The sequence below is a fragment of the Tursiops truncatus genome, chromosome 4 (assembly GCF_011762595.2).
Source record: "Tursiops truncatus isolate mTurTru1 chromosome 4, mTurTru1.mat.Y, whole genome shotgun sequence".
NCBI classification, from domain to species: domain Eukaryota; kingdom Metazoa; phylum Chordata; class Mammalia; order Artiodactyla; family Delphinidae; genus Tursiops; species Tursiops truncatus.
Window position 1 is genome coordinate 73,998,840 of NC_047037.1, and position 18,716 is coordinate 74,017,555.

The 18,716-nt window shown below is 47.7% G+C and overlaps 1 protein-coding gene across 5 annotated transcripts in view; it reads left to right on the forward strand.

Annotated features, from left to right (window-relative positions):
• ITGB5 (integrin subunit beta 5) overlaps window positions 1–18,716 on the forward strand; it is a 126,346-nt gene that overhangs the window by 56,652 nt on the left and 50,978 nt on the right. For all 5 annotated transcript variants that reach the window (XM_033855724.1, XM_033855726.1, XM_033855725.2 and 2 more), the window contains one exon: window positions 917–1,085. In XM_033855724.1, coding sequence (XP_033711615.1) covers window positions 917–1,085 — 169 coding nt within the window. The remainder of the gene's footprint in view (window positions 1–916; window positions 1,086–18,716) is intronic.

The window sequence follows — 18,716 nt, forward strand, 5'->3', positions numbered from 1 at the left end:
TACCCAGTGAACCTTTTTGGAAACAATGTAAGGCCCCTCTTCCTATTTCATTGGTTATATAGCCAAGTGAAACTCCTGCAGATGTGATTGGGCTGTAACTTCCTCCAGGAATGGGGCCATCTGCACTGCAAACTGAAGATGAGAACACCCAATATTCAGGAGAAAGACATGGCATTAACCTCCTATTGAGGTGCAATACTGCCCTCTTTCCAGATTTCCAGGTAGCATTTTCCATTCGAAGATGGTTTGCTTCTCAGTGATTTCTCTTTGCGTCTAGGAGAGCTGATGCTTTATCATTCCAGTATTTATAAATGAACGAAGAAACAGAACGTTTTCATTCCTGTTGCATTTAGTGTTTGCTCGGTTGCCAGCACGTCCTGGTGGTCTCTGAGTGGGTGGACACGAAGGGGTTATGTGATCCTTTATCACGTGGCAGCAGCAGAGTCGATGTAAGAAGCTGGTTTCGTAGAGTCACTCTGCTCACGCTGCCCTCACTCGACAGGGCCCGCCTTCCTCAGCCTGTAAGAGCCTTCCTTCCCCTCGGTGCCGCCCAGGCTGCGGTGCCTGTCCCACCAGGCGCTTGCATCTTCCAAGGCCCGCGTCAGGGCGCCTCCGTGACACCTTCCTCTGACCGCGGTAGCCCACTGTTAACCGCTACTTCCTACGACCCATTTGTCCATTTCATTCACCTACAGCCTGGTATGTGCTGTCTCGCCCGCAGTTTAGAGCTTGTGTTTGGAGAGTAGGGACTAGGTTATTTCTCTGTGCTCCCCCACTGTGTCTGTCCCAGGGGTGTGTGGTAGGTGCTGAGTATTCGTTGGTGCCGTTCAAGGCACTCAGTAAATGCAGAGTTACTTGGTTGTTTAAGATTTTGGGACAAGGAAGGAAAAGTGACTCTTCTCCTCTTTCTCTCCAGTTACAAGCTATTCCCAAACTGTGTCCCCTCCTTTGGGTTCCGCCATCTGCTGCCTCTCACAGACAGAGTGGACAGCTTCAACGAGGAAGTGCGGAAGCAGAGGGTGTCCCGGAACCGCGATGCCCCCGAGGGCGGCTTTGACGCAGTGCTCCAGGCGGCTGTCTGCAAGGTAACCTTCCCTTCTGGCTCTGCCCCTGCGTGGGAGGTCGACGGAGAGGTGTCGGTGTGGGTGATGTGCGTTGGCACTGCCTGCAGATATTGGGTCATTGCAGCCTGTGGCCTCCTGTCCACTCTTGCATCAGAGGGTGAGCTCGGTGGGCCCTTGGGAAGATCTACAGAAGTCAAACCAGCTGGCGTGCAGGGGTGGCTTAGGGCTGGTGTGTGTCTGTGTCAGGGTGTGGCTGTGTACAATGGGATGTTGTCTTTGCCAGCAGACAGATGTTCCTTTTTTCTATGTTTGGCTTTTTTGCTGCTTTTGGGGACAGGGAGCAGGGGGCAGAAAAGGTCAAGCCATATGCATAGAATCTTGTAGAATTTTATGGCCCAATTTTGGTAAACATTAAAGAGTGCTCTGTTGGGGAATCCAGCTAAAAAGAGAAGCGCTTGTCATCTTTGGTTTTCTTTCTGTTTGTTTGTTTTTCTCGTGTTTCTCTGTGATATGTGAATCCAGAGGGGAGGACACAGACTTAGGTCAGAAATGAACTCATGCTTTGAGACATTCCAATCTCAGCAAAATATGTAAATGGGATGTTGGTAATAACTTATTCTTAACATAATTTTCTATATCAAGACAGCCCGATAACAATAACAAAAGATAAAAATAAATATCACTCTTGAATTTGCTATTCTAGCACATACTTTAACATTTTTTCCATAGTGGTCACCATATACCATGCATAATTGGTAATGCTTTCTTGACCATTTTGGTGGGCTCAGCAACAGGGCGGTGGTTGGGATGCTCATGTCTGGGGGAGGGCTGGGTAAGGAGGTTAGAACTCAGTTTGGAGAGGCCGCACGTCTGACCTCAGAGAGCCTGTGTTTAGTGTGTCACAGATTCACTTCTCCTCCTCTTGGTCCTCGACAAAATGAAAAGAGAGTCACGGTTGTCCCTTCCGAAATAAAAAACTGAAATGGTAGACAGGAGGGATAAGGGGAAAGAAAGATGTGAAGAAAGCACAGCTTCCTCAGTCCTCTTCTTGGTCCCACTGCCTTTCTGCCCGTCCCTGTGTCCTTGGGGCCACCCCGGAGAGGACGGTCTCACAGTGACCCCCTACCCAGGACGGCTGCAGAGCGGCCCCTGCCCAGCCGCTGGCTAGAGCAGAACGGTTTGATTCAGAGGCCCCTGATGCTTCGTAGCAGCCCAAGAAAGGCAGATGGGACACAGCTAGAATGTGTTCAGCTCTGAATCTTTCAAGTGCATCACAGAATAGACAGTTTACGGATTTACTTCAGAAAGAAAAATTATGTTTTTGACTGGCATTCAGATTATTGATTGTATGGGGTGTTATATTCAGGGACATCCTGCCAAATCCACTCTTGGCAGGAATAAATAGTGCAGGGAAAACGCGAGATCCCTCTTATCTCCCCATCGTGGGAATATTGTGGGTTTTCTTTCCGGGGGAGGAAATTGTCTTTTAAGGCTTGAAGGGAAGAACCCAGTGACAAGCCTACGCACTGTGCAGTTATATTAATTCTGTTTAATTAGATGAATCCAAATGGCATGATGGAATGCTTGAGGCGCAGTGGTCCACGAGAAGCTGTTTGATTCGCTCTTTAGCCCACAGAACCTTCCTGTGCCATCCCAGACCCATGAAAATATCCTTCCCTTTGAAAACTCAGTATTTCAAGACTCGAGTGCTTCAAAGCAGATGCTAGCAGATTTCTTCAACTCAGTGCCCGCACCTGGTTACGAATTATTGTTGGCCTGAGAGGCACTTTAGTGTGTGTTTCGGTTTTATATCTTTTGGCATTTTTCTCTTATTCCCCACCTTGGCCTTTGTCGTGGGGCGTCCCTGGAAAGTTACTAATTGCTTGGAATTACGCAGTCGATGAGATCCCAGCTTTTATTCTCACCATTTCTTTTCCTTTGTGCTGTCAGTGTGTGTTTGGGTACCTATCAAGCAATTTCTTTCTCACTTGAAATCACCTATTTATAACGTCATCTTCCTGGTTAACTACAGCCTTCTTTATAGTTGCTAAATATTGGAAATAGATTATGGCCTGTCTATTGATGAAAGGCTATAACAATCACACCCTAAAAGAATATTTGAGCACTTGAATAATACTTAAGATAAATTAAGAGAGGAAAGGAAAGCACGTGATAAAACAGCATAGATATATGACCCTATTTTGCAAACAAAAGAAAGAAAAATATGGAAAAGATTGGAAATAAATAGACCAAAGTGTTAACAGCAATTGTCTCTGGTGATAGGATTAGGTGTGGTTTTTATTTTCTTCTTTGTGTTATTTTATATTTACTTAAATTTTCACAATAAATAAGGTATGATTTTTAAAATTTGTAACGGAACATTTCAAACATATAAAAGTAGAGAGAATAGTGAAATAAAATCCCATGTACCCATGGTCCATCTGGGACAGTTACCAGTTTGTAGCCAATCTTGTTTCATTTGCCTTCCTAACCAGTTTATTCCCCATTATTTGAAGTAAATCCCAGATATCATTTGTTCCAGTGATAATTAGGTTTTTAAAGTTTTTTTTAAAAGCCCTAAGCATGCCTTACTTCGTTGACTGACTTTTCTGCCTTCTCCTGATTTGCCCAGATTAAAGGCCCTTCCTCTTAATCCTGAAAACTGAATGTGACAGAGCCAGCAGGCCTGTAATCTCTGCAGTTGGAGAGGCGTCTCTTGCAGGCTGGAGCTGGCTGGGCAGCCCCGGCAGCAGTGCACGCTCCGCTTCCTTTGACCCCATGCCCTGGAGACGGAGCTGATAACAGGCCTGCTTCATAGCCCACAGGAGGCTCTTTGTTCTGATTTCAACCTCACTCTGGTTTCCCTGGATGGACTGTTAGTTACCAACTTTAGGGACTTAGGGGTATGGAATGCTCACATGACTGGTCTTAAATCCCACCCCCAAGGCCAACTTTACATTTCCTGGAAAGCTGCTCTTTGCAAAAAGAAGGAAACAGTCTGTTTCTACTTAGGATTCGATTTAGGAAGTAGAACTGCTTCCACGAGTGGAAGTTTTCAGTTGCCATCTTTCCCCCCAGCAGGTCACATTGTTAGGAGAGGCCATTGAAGAGTAGGAACCCCTCTGTCACCAGTGCAGGCATTTTTCCCAATGCTGTACCGGCCTGGGTTGGGATGAGGGAATGCCGTGACCCATAATTTCTTATCTTTACCTCGAAACCTATTATTAAACTTGTTTATACTTTTTCTTGGTCTGAATAATAGTTTCTCCCATTACCGCTTTTATTGCTCTCCTGGGACTTTTCTAGAAGTTGACTCTAAGTTGTTTATTCTGAAAATGTATAGGTGCAAGTGTGATGAATGGTTCAGACTGGAACCATGGCTGCTTTCCTGTTCTCCCAAAATAGGGAGAGCTGGTGCCCTGGGAGGACAGAGGGCGGGGTGGTCCAGCTCTCTCCAGCTCTGAGTTGTCAGTCATGGCTTTGCTGTTCTCCATGGCTCTCAGGTTAAAGAAGTTCCCTGTAAAGTTAAGCCTGGCTGGGTACGTCCTGGCCACACGGATTCTATGGGCTGCTTTCTCCCGTCAGACAGAAAAATCAGATCCCCGCAACCCAGCCTGTTTCCCTTTTGGCCTCATCTTCTAGCCCCCTAACATTTATCCTTCTTATCCTTTCTGTTTTAATCTTGATTATCTAATGTTGCGTTATTTATTAAGTTTTTAAAGCATTGTGTGTCCTCAGAAATAGGTGGATAAGTAAGTCTTAAAGCAAACGAAGTAAATTTGCATTGCTGAGTGAAAAGTCTTGGTGTGGCTTGGGTCCTTTATTCCTTGGCTGGCGAGAGCATCCTAATCTAAAATGGCGACCACATCCCCAGAGGGGCTGGAGGAACGGCTTCCTCCAACAAGACTTTCTGCAGGAATACAGACTCTGTGGGCCTCTGGAGACAAAATGATGGCTGCCCTTGCTCTACTGTCATCCGTGCTCCAGCTCTTTTGTATACACTATCTCTGATTCTCACAACAGTCCTTCAGTGTATTGGTGGTACTTGTCCCCAGTTTACAGGTGAGGAAACTGAGTGTCACAGGGTTCACTCTACTTACTGTTGGAAAGGGGTGGAGCCAGGATTTGAACCAGATCCAGTTGATTCTAAAGCCCAAGCCCTGTCTATTACATTGTGCCGGGTGCTTTGGGAAGTAGCGACAGTGCCGTGCAGAGCAGAGAGGACTCAGAGTCCTGTTGTCCCGATTCAAGCTGTGCCTCTTCTGCTACTAACCGGCTCTGTGGCGGCCTGAGTGCTCTTCTGGAGGCTGCAGGGAGCTGGGGCTGGACGGGAGGAGGTCCAGGATGCCCTCCAGCTGTGCACTGTCCTCAGTGCAAAGGACTCGTCACAGCATTGTGCCCCTTTGCCCAGAGCCCTGGATTTTGCTTTTTGTCTCTCCTGGTTCAGGTTTGAGCTCCAGGCCAGGCAGGGGCTGCTGCAGATACCAGGAGAGGGTGGAGAATTCCCCATTCCTGGAGGCAGGCTCGGCTGGGAGAGGTTTTCGCTCAGCGCAGCCTCCCCCGGAGTTGATTTGGCCTCTTCGGACTTGTGGCCTGATTTCTTTTAGACCTGAGACTTGTCATTTTTCCACGCGTGAATTGAGCAACGTAGAAAACTGCCTTCCTTTCCTCAAGGAAGGCAGCGGCCCCTAACGCCTTCATGCCCCCCGAGGGGATGCCCCCGTAAGTCCTGTGTTCATGCAGTCTGGGTTCTCTGTCTCGGCATGTGTGGGCCGTTTGTGCCAGCAAGTTGCACCACGGTTTCTGGGGCTTAATGCAACCCACCCTGCTTGCTCTTCCTCTGGCTCGGTGTCTTTGTGAAGCCCGTGAGAGTATTGGATTTCCCTGTAGCCCACGTGAGGCTGTGGGGCTGTGGGTGGGCACGCAGGCGCTCCGCCCGTGCCCGGGCCGTGCTTTTGTCGGAGGTGGTAAAGGTCCTCCCTGGCTTTCTGTTTTGCACATGGTTTTGGTTTATTGTGTACTTTTGAATCACTCGACTGTTTTAGTCCCTGGAGGGACGTGTCCTTGTTCTGCCTTCTGCCCGTGAGCTGTGCTGTAGGCTTCACTGCCCCGCTCACAGCTGCTGCTTCTGCTTTCCAGCTCAGGAATGTTTATTGTGTGCCCAGTAAGTGCTCAGTGGCAGGTACGGTGAAGAAAATTAGAAAAAGATGAGAAAAAGTCCCCCTCCTCACGGATTCGATTTGAGCTTTCAGATCCACTAGAAAGGAAATAGAACAACTCATTTGTAAACATTAAATGGAACCATGTGGAATTATGGACATGTGACTATCAATGAAATTTAATATTTGACCATTGTTAGTTTCTCCTACAAAAATAGAAAACTCATATGGTTCAGCCTCATATTTACAAACGTTTTTCTTTAGTTCAGATTGTACTTGCATAGAGTCTACGTCAGACACGTTCTACTGCATGTTGTTAGGGCTTGGGCTCTAGATGAATGTCTAAATCCTGAGTCATGGGCCGAGATTTCTTTTCCCTAAGGAAAGGAATATTGACATTTTTGACCTTCTTAAGTTGAACCACAGACAGATTTTTAAAAAAGATTTCTCATTGCAAAGCATGGACGGAAACGGGAGAAACAAACTACTGGTGAGAACGTGTTTACTGTTACAAAGTGACAGAAATAGGCTTGAATGTCCACATGATTGGGGAAGCGAATTACAGAAAGAATTCAGCCTTATTTTTCCTTAAGTGCATTGTAGGAATCAAGAGTCCTTAGTCCCCAAGCTCAGATCTGCTGTAGGGTCTGCCCCTTGGCTGGTCAGGTCAGCCCCCTTTCCTTCCTCATTTCTTTCCCCAGACCTGTTCTCTCTGTGTGCTTGCCTGGAAGGTCAGTGTACAGAGTGTTTTAGTTTTGACTTCTGGAAATTTGTTGGGCACTTACAGTCTGCAAGGTGCCCCACGAGCTGCTGTGAGGCTTGCCCAGATGACTGAGCCACAGCTCCTGTCCCCGGGAGCATCACTGCAGTTGGACAACAGATGCCTATACGACAATCTAAGGTACCGGCGGAGTGCACGGACACTATAGAACATCTGGCCCTGGTAGGACCCAGTGGTTGAATCACAGTGTTCTTCCCCTTCAAGGGTCACCTTGGTCTCTTTGCCTCCCCGTCGTTGGCCCTGAGGCTCTGGTGCGATGACGCTACTGATCGCCATTGGCTGCCTGCTTTGTGAGAGCCAGGCTCTACGCCAAGCACCTCAGGGGGGCTTGTTTTACTTAATCCTCTGAAGGTGGTTGTACTGTCTGCTTTTGATAAGGAAACAACCCTAGAAAGGTTGAGTAACTTCTTGAAGGTCTTACAGCTGGAAATGACACAGCCAGAGATGGAACTGTACCCACCTTCCCGGCTCCAAAGATGGGAGTTCTCAGCCTTGACCTTAGATGACCTGCCGTCTCTTGTGGCCACACAAGAGTGGAGAAGTGGGAGGGGTATGCTTCCAAAGAAGGCAAAGTCCTCCTCTAAGGAACCGTTTCGATTTCCCACGTGACCCGGTTTGCCAGTGGTAGAGCCAGGACTGACTCTGTCCCGGGAAAGACAGCTGCACGTACTGCTGTTCTCTGGAACTAAGAGTTTCCTGTTTATCAGAAACAGTTATAACATGGCTCTGGCAGCCTCCGGGTTTTCTAGGGAGACCATGGGTACTGTCCCACGGTCGGTGCGCTGCTGGAGCCTAGCCCTTTGGGTGAGCCTGCTTGTCTTTTTTTTTTTTTTTTTTTTTTTTTGCGGTTTGCGGGCCTCTCACTGTTGTGGCCTCTCCCGTTGCAGAGCACAGGCTCCGGACGCGCAGGCTCAGCGGCCATGGCTCATGGGCCCAGCCGCTCCGTGGCATGTGGGATCCTCCCGGACCGGGGTACAAACCCGTGTCCCCTGCATCGGCAGGCGGACTCCCAACCACTGCGCCACCAGGGAAGCCCAGCCTGCTTGTCTTTGCCCTTGGTTTCCCCATCTGTGACACGGGAACACTGATACCCCCCTTTTCATTTATAATTCACGGTGGCTCGGAACCGTGGGTTCTGTTCAGCGCTCCCAGATAGCGCTGTGGAGACACTTTTTCAGATGGTGCTTCCTTTTCGCAGTGAGGGAGCATGTGGCTGGTGACTCTTCAGTGACAACTGAGGCCCGTGGGCTATGTTGACACCCAGCTGGAGGACCCAGCTGTCTGGGTGGCCATCGATTTTACTTAACTTAGACTGGCATCGAGAACAGAGAAGCCCATCATTTAAAGCTAGTGTTTCTGTCCTCGCTGAAACGGCATCCTGATCTAGGCCTCCCCTGTACTGAACACTGTTTACCAGAGAGAGTACTGCGGGCCTTGTCTCAGAACAAGCAAGCCAGGCTGTATTCGGGTGGGCCCCACCGCCCGTGTCCTCTAAGGCCGCTGGGTGGGGCGTCAGCTCTTCTCAGATTCCCAGGAATCGGTGTTCCGGGCCCTCCCGTGCACCCTCCCACAGGGCATCCGTGAGCCTCTCTCTCACACTCGTCATGCTCCGCCGTGGTCCCTGTGTGTAAGCAAGTCACTAGGACGTGGGTATTGGGACCCACAGGCTTCTGTGAGCCTGTCAGAAGATTTGGCTGCCAAACACGGGCCGTGCGCTGCAGGGCCTGCAGGCCGCAGCCCCAGCCCTGCCTTCCTCTGTAGCAGACCGCATCCAGGGACCTGCGTCTGCCTCTGGGGCTGTGTTTAAGGCAGACGCTGATCGCTAGAGAGCAGGGAGGGGTGAGTGGGTGGTGCCGGGGCTGGAAACCACACCTCTGAGGAGCGGTTAAAGGTGGACCAAGACGAGAGACACCACAGGAAGAAGCGTGTTACCTGACCTCAGACATCACTGCAGAAGAGGGCTGTTCCAGGGGATGAGCCTGGGTAGCCACAGGGAAGCAGGTTAGAGTTCAAGACAAGGGAGAAATTTCTAGGGAAGACCTCTGCTCAGCTGTGGAGCAGGCTGCCAGATGCGGCGGTGAGTCTGAGTGGGGACCCCAGGCCCATGCGGGGGAGGTGCCGGATGAAAGAGCCCTGCACGGGTGGAGCGTGGATGAGCCAACCTCGGAGGTTCTTTCCAAATTTCAGGGGCTACTTATTTCCTCTGAGGCAGCTTTTCTGCCCAGTAACCCATGGGTGCTTTTGTTCTACAGTGGCTCCTTCTAGCCTGTCTGGTCCTCACTGCACCCTCTTAAGCTGCGTGACCGTGAACTCTGCCGTGCACACCCATTCTGTGTGCCAAGCTCAGCGTGCCTGGAGCTGGCGCCCAGAAAAGCTTTCCACTCCCAATGGCTTCCCCACGGAGCCACCTTACCACGTGGGTAAACATCCAGGTGCGGTGGGGCAGCTCAAGGGCACCCAGGGACAGTCTGGAGGTGGGCGGGGGAGGACGGAGGCCTTTGAGTGACCTTTCTCTTTGTCAGACCGTGTAGCCCCTTGCGTGTGACTCGTTCCAAGCCCAGAAACCAAATTGCCGCACAGGCCAGAGCTTCATGTCCTCAAACAGAGAAATGACACCCTTACTCCCTAGCCATTATTTCACTGTCTCTGGGGCCACATGTTGGAGGGGAACAAGCCAGCAAGTCTGTCTTCACTCTTGGGAGGATCCAGTTTGTATTTATTTTCTCAGAGGTTGTAAGGCCTGGCCTTCCACTTCCATTCTGCTTCCCCTTTTCATGGACTACTGTTCTCTCTTTGCCATTTCAGGATCCCAGGTTCCCCAGGGTGACTTCCAGGCCTGGCTGCCCAGGGCCTCCAATAGCCATCCCATTGACTGACCTGGCCCCCTCCCCTCCTCCACCCTTCTGCAGTTCGTGTTGGATGATCTCCATGGCCCTGCTGCCACCCTTTCTGCAATTCCCATTACTTTTCTCAGATTTCAGTGCATGGCAGGTGATCTGATGAAATATTTTCACTTAAGTTAGCCCCTTACTGCTTCCCGTATTTATATGATTAAAAGAAGATGTCTGTTGGATTGCAAAGCATAATAAATAGTTGGTGGAATTGGGAGTGATGTGATTGAAGACTTCTGGACATTGTGAGGGAGGTTTTCTTGTTACCCAACCCTGATCTTGTTCACGTATCCACTTACTACTCATTCCTCACCGAGTGCCAAGTATGTGCCAGGTGCAGTGCTCTTTGTTATTCTGGCCTCTACATCCCTTCCTGTCTTCTCTCAGCTCCAGATCTCTGCTGCTTTCTGAGGACAGAGCAGAGTTTGGTAAGTTCTCCACTGAGCTTCCAACTGGAGAAAGTCATCTCTGGCCCCAGCACAGATTGGACTGGTGGCCCGTACAAAACCAGAGGGTTTGCCTCCTGGGAGTGGACGGAGTCAGAGGTTCTGGGCTTGGCGGCAGCTCCTCCCACCACTCATTACTTCTGACACGTGTGTCCAGAGTCTGTGGATGGCTGCTTTTCACATAGCATGGTCTCCTGTGCATGTGTGTGATTCGCCTGGAACAGCTGGAGTAAACGTAGGTCACAGAACACATCACCCTCGGGTGGCAGAAGGCAGGCTGGTGGCTGGGAGAGGGGTGGGCCTTGGGCCTCGCCTGCTCACCCAGAGTGGGCTTAGGAAAAGGAGGGTAAAACGTGTAGCATTGCCCAAAGGCTCTGTCTCGACACAGGCCATGGAGTGGACTATAAGACAGAATGGACAGTTCGAGACTGGACGGGTGTTGCGGTGGGACCAGGGAAGTAGGATGAAAAAGATAATTCTAAGTTTTCTAGATAAAACATTTGATGGTCCCTTTGTCAGCAATGGGGAAGCCTGGAGGGGAAGACGGTGCATCAGCTTTGGAGAAGTTGAGTTTTGGGTGACGGCAGACGTGTCTGGCTCTTGGTCCAGACCTGGGACTAAAGCTTAGGAAGGAGGTCAAGTGGGAGAGGTAATTAATTGCGAGCTGTCCAAGCAGATGCATGAACTTGGGTAAATCTCCTCGGGGACAGTGTTACCTTTGACCTCATCCAGTGCCGGGAGAGGAGGTGGAATCTGCTAGCAGCCGTAGGGGACGGGGGCATCGGACGGTGCGGTGTCCAGGAAGCCAAGGGCAGGAGGGCTTGAAGGAGGCCCTGGTCGGCAGCAGAGAGGCCGGAGGGCAAGGCCAGAGGATGGCTGCGGGGCTGGCGGCAGGACCTCAGCGTGAGCTTCGAGGTTCTCAACGTTGGCGCCACAGTAGGCTCACCCAGGAGCTTTAGAAGACCCTGTGGCTGGGCTGCAGGTCACATCAGAACCGCCGGGCGTTAGCATAGTTGAAGCTCCCTTGAGGACCTTCCATGCAGCTGGGGCAGAGAACCACTGTGCGTGTGGGGGCAGGAGGCGGGTGACTGGGAGCCGCCGGTGAGAGAGACGGTAGGGGCGTGTGGAGAAGTCGGGTTCTATGGAGCTGGGGAGAGGAAATAGAGGCAGCCAGTCTGCCTCTACGACTAGCAGGTGATGAGAGATGTTGGGTCAAAAACAGAGTGTTTATTAGAAGTGGGTCGTGAGCATATCTTCAGGCACAAGGAAAGGACGCAGAGGAAATTGACGGATGGAACGGTGCTCCAGAGAGGGTGGGATTTGGGGGCTGCGTTTCCTTGGGGAGGGAGAGCACTCCTTCCCTGAGAGCATTAAGACCAGAGGAGAGGCCAGGGGGATGCGGATGCCTGTTTATTTATGACGGAGAGGCATACTAGGGCTGTGGAACAGACACTGAGCGCCTGGAACAGACGAGGCGAGTCCTGTGACCTGTGTCCGTGGCTCACCTGAGCACGTGGGAGCTGGGAGTTGGACAGCTGGAACAGACCTTGTGGTGGGTTTGACGCAGATTTGACTGAAGAGGAGGCAGGTACACTGCAGGCTCGGCCAGATGCTGGATTTCTGGCTTCGGAGTCCAGCGCATTTCCGTCCCGCCCACCCGTGACATTTTCATCTGAGGGCTGACCTCTGTCATGTTTAGGAGATTGGCTTTTAAAAATCTTGTTTTTACCCAGAGACTTGGAGAAAAGTTTAGCTAAACAAATCAGTCTGTCTTTTTTTCCTCTTAAAATAGTTTTGTATAAAAAGAGAATACATTCAATCTAAAAATTTAGAAAATGCAGAGAGCAGAAAGGAAATAAACATCACCCATAACCCTACAATCCAAAAATAAGATCATGTGTTTCTGGATTTAAGTCACAGATTTTTGGCTCCATGGAAATAGGACAATCACTGTCGGTTCTTGACTGTTTACTGCCTGCAGGTACTGAGCGGGATGTGCTCTTTGTGTATCATTTTGTTTAATCCTCTCAACAACCCTATTAATCCTCTCAACAACCCTATTCTGCCCTCTATCTTTTTTTTTTTTTTTTTTTGTGGTACGCGGGCCTCTCACGCTTGTGGCCTCTCCCGTTGCGGAGCACAGGCTCCGGACGCGCAGGCTCAGCGGCCATGGCTCACGGGCCCAGCCGCTCCGCGGCATGTGGGATCTTCCCGGACCGGGGCACGAACCCGTGTCCCCTGCATCGGCAGGTGGACTCTCAACCACTGCGCCCCCAGGGCAGCCCTATTATCTCTATCTTATAGCTGAGAAGCTGGGACTGGGAAAGATTGATTAACATGCCCAGTGTCATAAAGACAAGCTGAGGGAAGACGTGGGCATGAACTGAGGTTTGCCGTTCATCCGAGCCCACACTCCCGGCTGCTTTGTGAGCACTGCCACCGAACAAAGGAATATGCATAACTGGTATTCCCAGCACAGTACTGACATTCAGTCTGGTCATCTAATTTACTGTATTTGAATGACTTTCTGAGCACACCAAGCCTTTATTGAAAAAAACTTTACGGAGGTATGATCGATGTATAATAAACTACACATATTGAACGTGTACAATTTGACAAATACTGAGATTTATACATACCCGTGAGATATATATTCACCGTAATCAAGATGACGAACATATATCCTTCTCCCCCGCAAATAGAGTATTTGTGCTCCTTTGTCATTTCTCCCTCCTGCGTCTCCTGCCCCCTTTCCCCAGGCAGCCACTACTTTGCTTTCTGTCACTACACATGAGTTTGCGTTCGTTAAAACTTCAGAAATCCAGTGTATACTCTTTTTGGCCTGGCTTATTTCACTCAGAACAACTGTTCTGAGATTCATGTGTGCTGTTGAGTGTCATCTGTGCTAAGGAGTGATCGCTTCTTTTGTTACTGAGTGGTATTCCCTTGTGTGGATACACCACAGTTTATTCATCCACCTGTAGATGGGTATCTGGCTTGTTTTGGATATTTGGTAGTTTTTGCCTATTATAAATGGAGCCTATTATAAATGTGTTCAAGCCTTTGTGTGGTCGTAGGCTTTTATTTCTCATGGGTCAGTCCCTAAGAGTGGGAGGGCTGGGTCATATGGTAGGTGTTTAACTTTTTAAGAAATTGCTAAACTGTTTTGCAAAATACATGTATCATTTTAGAACCGTATGGGCAGTGTCCGCCAGTTCCGTTTCCTCCACATCTCCCCCAGTGTGTGATGTGGCCAAGTCTTTTTAATTTTTAGCCATTCTATTAGGTGTGTGGTAGAATCTCACTGTGGTTTTAATTAATACAAGGCTTTTAAACTTTTCGGTGTGCAAGCCTTCATGGTCCCTGTAGTGACCGTGGAGCCTCACACATCAAGAAGCAAAAGGAGACGAGAAGGAATGTAAAAGTCATTACTGGTCTGAGAGTAGTGACTATAGACCCCTTTTTTAGTGTGTCTTATGTACTAAATACTTGTTAACCTAGGATCAACCCTGCGAAGTAGGATTATCTTCATTTTACAGAGGAAGAAACTGAGGCTGAGAGAGATGAAGTGACTGACTTAGGGTCTCAAAAAGCAAACCCTTGAACTCAGCCTCGTCTGTGCCAAAGCTCTCGTATGCTGGCCCCCATGCCACACTCCATTCTGTAGTTACTCCTTTAAAAAAAAAAAAAAGCCACTTTCCCACTACTGATCTCTGCCCCAAACGTGGATACAGAACTTAAGACTTCAAGATAGTCCAAGCAGACAGTAGGAAAATTAGTTCTATTGTAAATTCTCTGTGGAGTCAGTGCTTGTAAAATCTCCAAGCCCAAAAGGCTGAGTGAATGAATAAGCATCTCATTCTGTGCAGCCCGACCTCTGGGCCAAGTTTGTTAACGTCACTTACATAACAAGAGTCCACTTCGGAGAAGACAGAATTAATATTATTAAGCCATGCTACTCTTCATTTGTGGAGCTATTTCTGTTTCAGATGCAATATTCCAATTCAACAAACATTTATCCTGGATCAGCAGTCGGTAGTTGAGAGCTTGCCAAGTACTTTGATGAACTATCTCAATGATTACACACGCTCGGCTCTCCCTATGTGATTGGGTAGTTAGCTTTGCGGATAAGAGGCAGGTCCTCTGAATCTGACTTCTCTGGTCCTTACTGGTTCAGTGACCTTGGGCTAGTGACTTAATGTCTCTGAACACCGGTGTCCTCATCTGCAAGATGACAATGTATTACCTCCTTCATAAGGGTTGCAGTGAAGATGTGATGGAATAGTGGAGGTGAACAATAAATGTTAAGTATTATCATTCCTGTCTTACTAACAAGAAAAAACTTTGAGATGTTAAATCATTGTGGTCAAAGCTACACAGGTAGTTGGTAGTGACAAAAAGCTCCCATGCCCACTTTCAAGTTTCCAAGTTCCACGTTATTCTATCTGCTTGCTGTCACCCTCCTTAGGTTCCTGCATGCCCCTTGAGAAGCTGGCGTGGAAGAAAAGGAGGCTGAAAAAGTTAAATGACAGAGCCAGCATTCAAAGCCTAGTCTTTTAAAAGTAGCACTTATTAAAGATAGTTTGGGGAAAAAAAAAAGATACTGCCTCTAATCTCAATCCCAACATCATTATGGTATATTTCGTTTCAGCCTCTGTTCTCTTTTTAGTGGAGAGTGATGCCTGTTTCTTCCATAGTTTGTAATCACACTGTAATTACAGTACTGTATTCTTTGTTTTTCACTTTATATTATACATGTTTACATATAATTTCATACTTTTTATGAACATAATTTCTAATGGTGGAAAGGAGAGATCTCGGTTTACTTAACCGTTCCCGTATTCTGGTAGGGTAGTCACCTCTTTCCTGTTTTGTCACTATTAGTAAAAATACTGCCGTGCGTACTTCAGAATACTTCTTGCAGATAGAGTCTCCTGCGGTAGAATCATCGAGTCAAAAGATGTATATACTTCTTTAAGCGTTTTTTAAAGTGAGGTGTATTGAGGGATGATTTACATAGAGTAGAATTCACCCTTTTTAGGTATAACAACTTAGAGCCACCCCGACAATTAACATATAGATGAAGAAAAGAAATGAAAAAAAAAGATAGAGGTAATTTCTGTCACCTCAGAAAGTTGCCCAATACCCGTCTGTTATTGACTTCTCCCTTTGCAGTCAGCCTTTGGCAACCACCAATCTGTTTTCTGTCCCTCTATCTTTGTCTTTCCGTGAATATCTTCTGAATGGAGTTAGGCAGTAAGTTGCCTTTTGAGTCAGGCTTTTTTCACTTAACCTAGTGCTTTGGAGATTCATCCGAGTTGTGTGTATCAGCAGTCTGTTCCTCTTTCTTGCTGAATAGTATTCCATTGTAGAGATGTACTACCGTTTGTCTGTGTATTCACCACCTGATGGACATTTGGGTTGTTTCTAAATTTTGGTGATCACGAATTGCTGTTATATAAATATTTGCATAGTAGTTTTTATGTGAGCATAAGCTTTCATTTCTCGTGGATAAATACCAAAGAGTGGGATTGCTGAGTTGATGGTCATTGTATATTTAACTTTATAAGAATATGCCAAACTGGTTTCCAGAGTTGCCAAAACATTTTGTATTCTCACTAGCAATTTATGAGAGTTGTGATTGTTCCACATTCTTTCCAGCACTTGGTATTTTCAGGGCTGTTTTTTTTTTTTTTTTTTTGCCATTGGCATAGCTATCTAATGGCATCTCATTGTGAATGTAATGTGCACCTTTTCTTTTCTTTTTAATTAATTAATTATTTTTGGCTGCGTTGGGTCTTCATTGCTGTGCGCGGGCTTTCTCTCGTTGCGGTGAGCAGGGGCTACTCTTCGTTGCCGTGCGCGGGCTTCTCATTGCAGTGGCTTCTCTTGTTGCGGAGCGTGGGCTCTGGAGCGCGGGGGCTTCAGTGGATGTGGCGCGTGGGCTCAGTAGTTGTGGCCCGTGGGCTCTAGAGCACAGGCTCAGTAGCTCTGGCGCACAGGCTTAGTTGCTCCGTGGCATGTGGGATCTTCCCGAACCAGGGCTTGAACCCGTGTCTCCTGCATTGGCAGGTGGATTCTTAACCACTGCGCCAGCAGGGAAGCCCTGTGCACTTTCTTAATGACTAATGTTGTTGACGATCCTTTCATGTGCTTATTTCCATCCATATCTCTTCTTTGGTAAAATGTCTCTTCAAGTCTCTAGCTTTTAAAGTTCAGTTGTTTGTGTTGTTATTGGCCTATGAGAGTTCTTTATACATTCTGGATACAAGTCCTTTGTCAGATTTTTATTTTTTGCAAACATTTTCTCCCGATCTGTGTCTTGTCATTTCGTTTTCTCAGTGGTATCTTTCAAAGAGCAGATGTTTTTATTTTTTTATTTTATTTTTTAAAGAAAGCTCGTATTTCTTGTATTTTAATGTTTGTTGTAGACAGGCTTCCACTTTATTTATTTATGGCTGTGTTGGGTCTTCGTTTCTGTGCGAGGGCTTTCTCTAGTTGTGGCAAGCGGGGGCCGCTCTTCATCGCAGTGCACTGGCCTCTCACTATCACGGCCTCTCTTGTTGCGGAGCACAGGCTCCAGACGTACAGGCTCAGTAGTTGTGGCTCACGGGCCCAGCTGCTCCACGGCACGTGGGATCCTCCCAGACCGGGCTCGAACCCATGTCCCCTGCATTGGCAGGCAGATTCTCAACCACTGCGCCACCAGGGAAGCCCAGAGCAGATGTTTTTAATTTGACAGAGTCTAATTCATCAAAATTTTATCCTGTGAATCATCTAAGAAATCTTTGCCTCTACCAAGGTCACAAAGCTTTTCTTCTTTGTTTCCTTCAGACGTTTTATAGTTTTAGGTCTGTGATCCACTTTGAGTTCATTTTTGTATACAGTGAGAGCTGTGGGTTGAGGTTCATTTTCTTTTCATATGGATGTCTAATTATTCCAATACCTTCTATCGAATTGACCGTATGTGTGGGTCTATTTCTGGTTTCTATCCTGTTCCACTGGTCTATGTGTCTATCCTTTTGTCAGTACCACACAGTCTCACTTATTGTAGCTTTATAATAAGTCTTGGCCTTAGATAATGAATCCCCCAGCTTCGTTGTTGTTTTTCAAAATTGTTTGATGAGTTTTCATTGTCTTTCCATATATTCCAGTTATTAACACCCCCTCTCAAGACACCCAGTCCTGCCTCCAAGAGAACACACTTATCTCCACTTCTAATACCGTAGATCAGTTTTGTCACAGCTTAGAATGCATCTGTGTTAGGGACCTTCTAGGTTGCTTCCTCTGGGTTCTGAAAACGTGCCCGGCCTGGTCATTGTGCCTTTACCAGCACCTAGAGCAACCCACTCCCCACCCCAACTTCTGCCTCCTCTGTCATTTCTTCTTCCAGTTTCCTTGAAGGGTCCTCTTCACCTTCAGCTCAGCTGACATTTCCTCTGCCCTGGGAAGCCTTCTCTCCTCCTCCCCGGGTTTCCGTTAAAAGTGTATTTATGGCTAAGTAATATTCCATTGTATATATGTGCCACATCTTCTTTATCCATTCATCTGTCGATGGACCCTTAGGTTGCTTCCATGTCCTGACTATTGTAAACAGAGCTGCAATGAACATTTTGGTACATGACTCTTTTTGAATTATGGTTTTCTCAGAAGCAGCCGCATAGCACAGGGAGATCAGCTCGGTGGCTTGTGACCACCTAGAGGGGTGGGATAGGGAGGGTGGGAGGGAGGGAGACGCAAGAGGGAAGAGATGTGGGGACATATGTATATGTATAACTGATTCCCTTTGTTATCAAGCAGAAACTAACACACCATTGTAGAGCAACTATACTCCAATAAAGATGTTAAAAAGCATGCTTATTGTGATACGTTAAAGCTGTGTTTCCACTTGACTGCAAGCTTTTTGAGGTCTGGAACAGGCTGTTTCTTAGACCCAGTGCCTTCCATGGGGACTGCATGTGGTAGGAAGTCAGTAATTGTCTGTTGGATGAACGTTGAGAGTCTGGGAAACTGATTCCCCAAAGGTGAATTCTTTGCTCACAGCTGGCCTCCTGGCTTTCAGTCCTCCCTGGCTTCTTTTCAAACTGCCTTTTCTTCCTTGTGTTACGCTGACTCTTTGTGACTTATTTCCACGCTGCTTTCGGAGCAAATGAGAAAATATCATACCTCTTGAAGGCTGTTTTATCCATCATTGTGGCGATAAGAAAGAGAGGATGATACCCTCAATCCCTTATCTGCCATAAGGTGATAGCTTTTAACTTGTAAAGTCTGTGAATCCAGTCTCCTATTTCAGTGTCAAGTGTACATGTGTAGATAACCCAGCGGTGTTTAAACCCTTCCTGTATTCATCCTGCTACCCACGTATTTTGGGATGC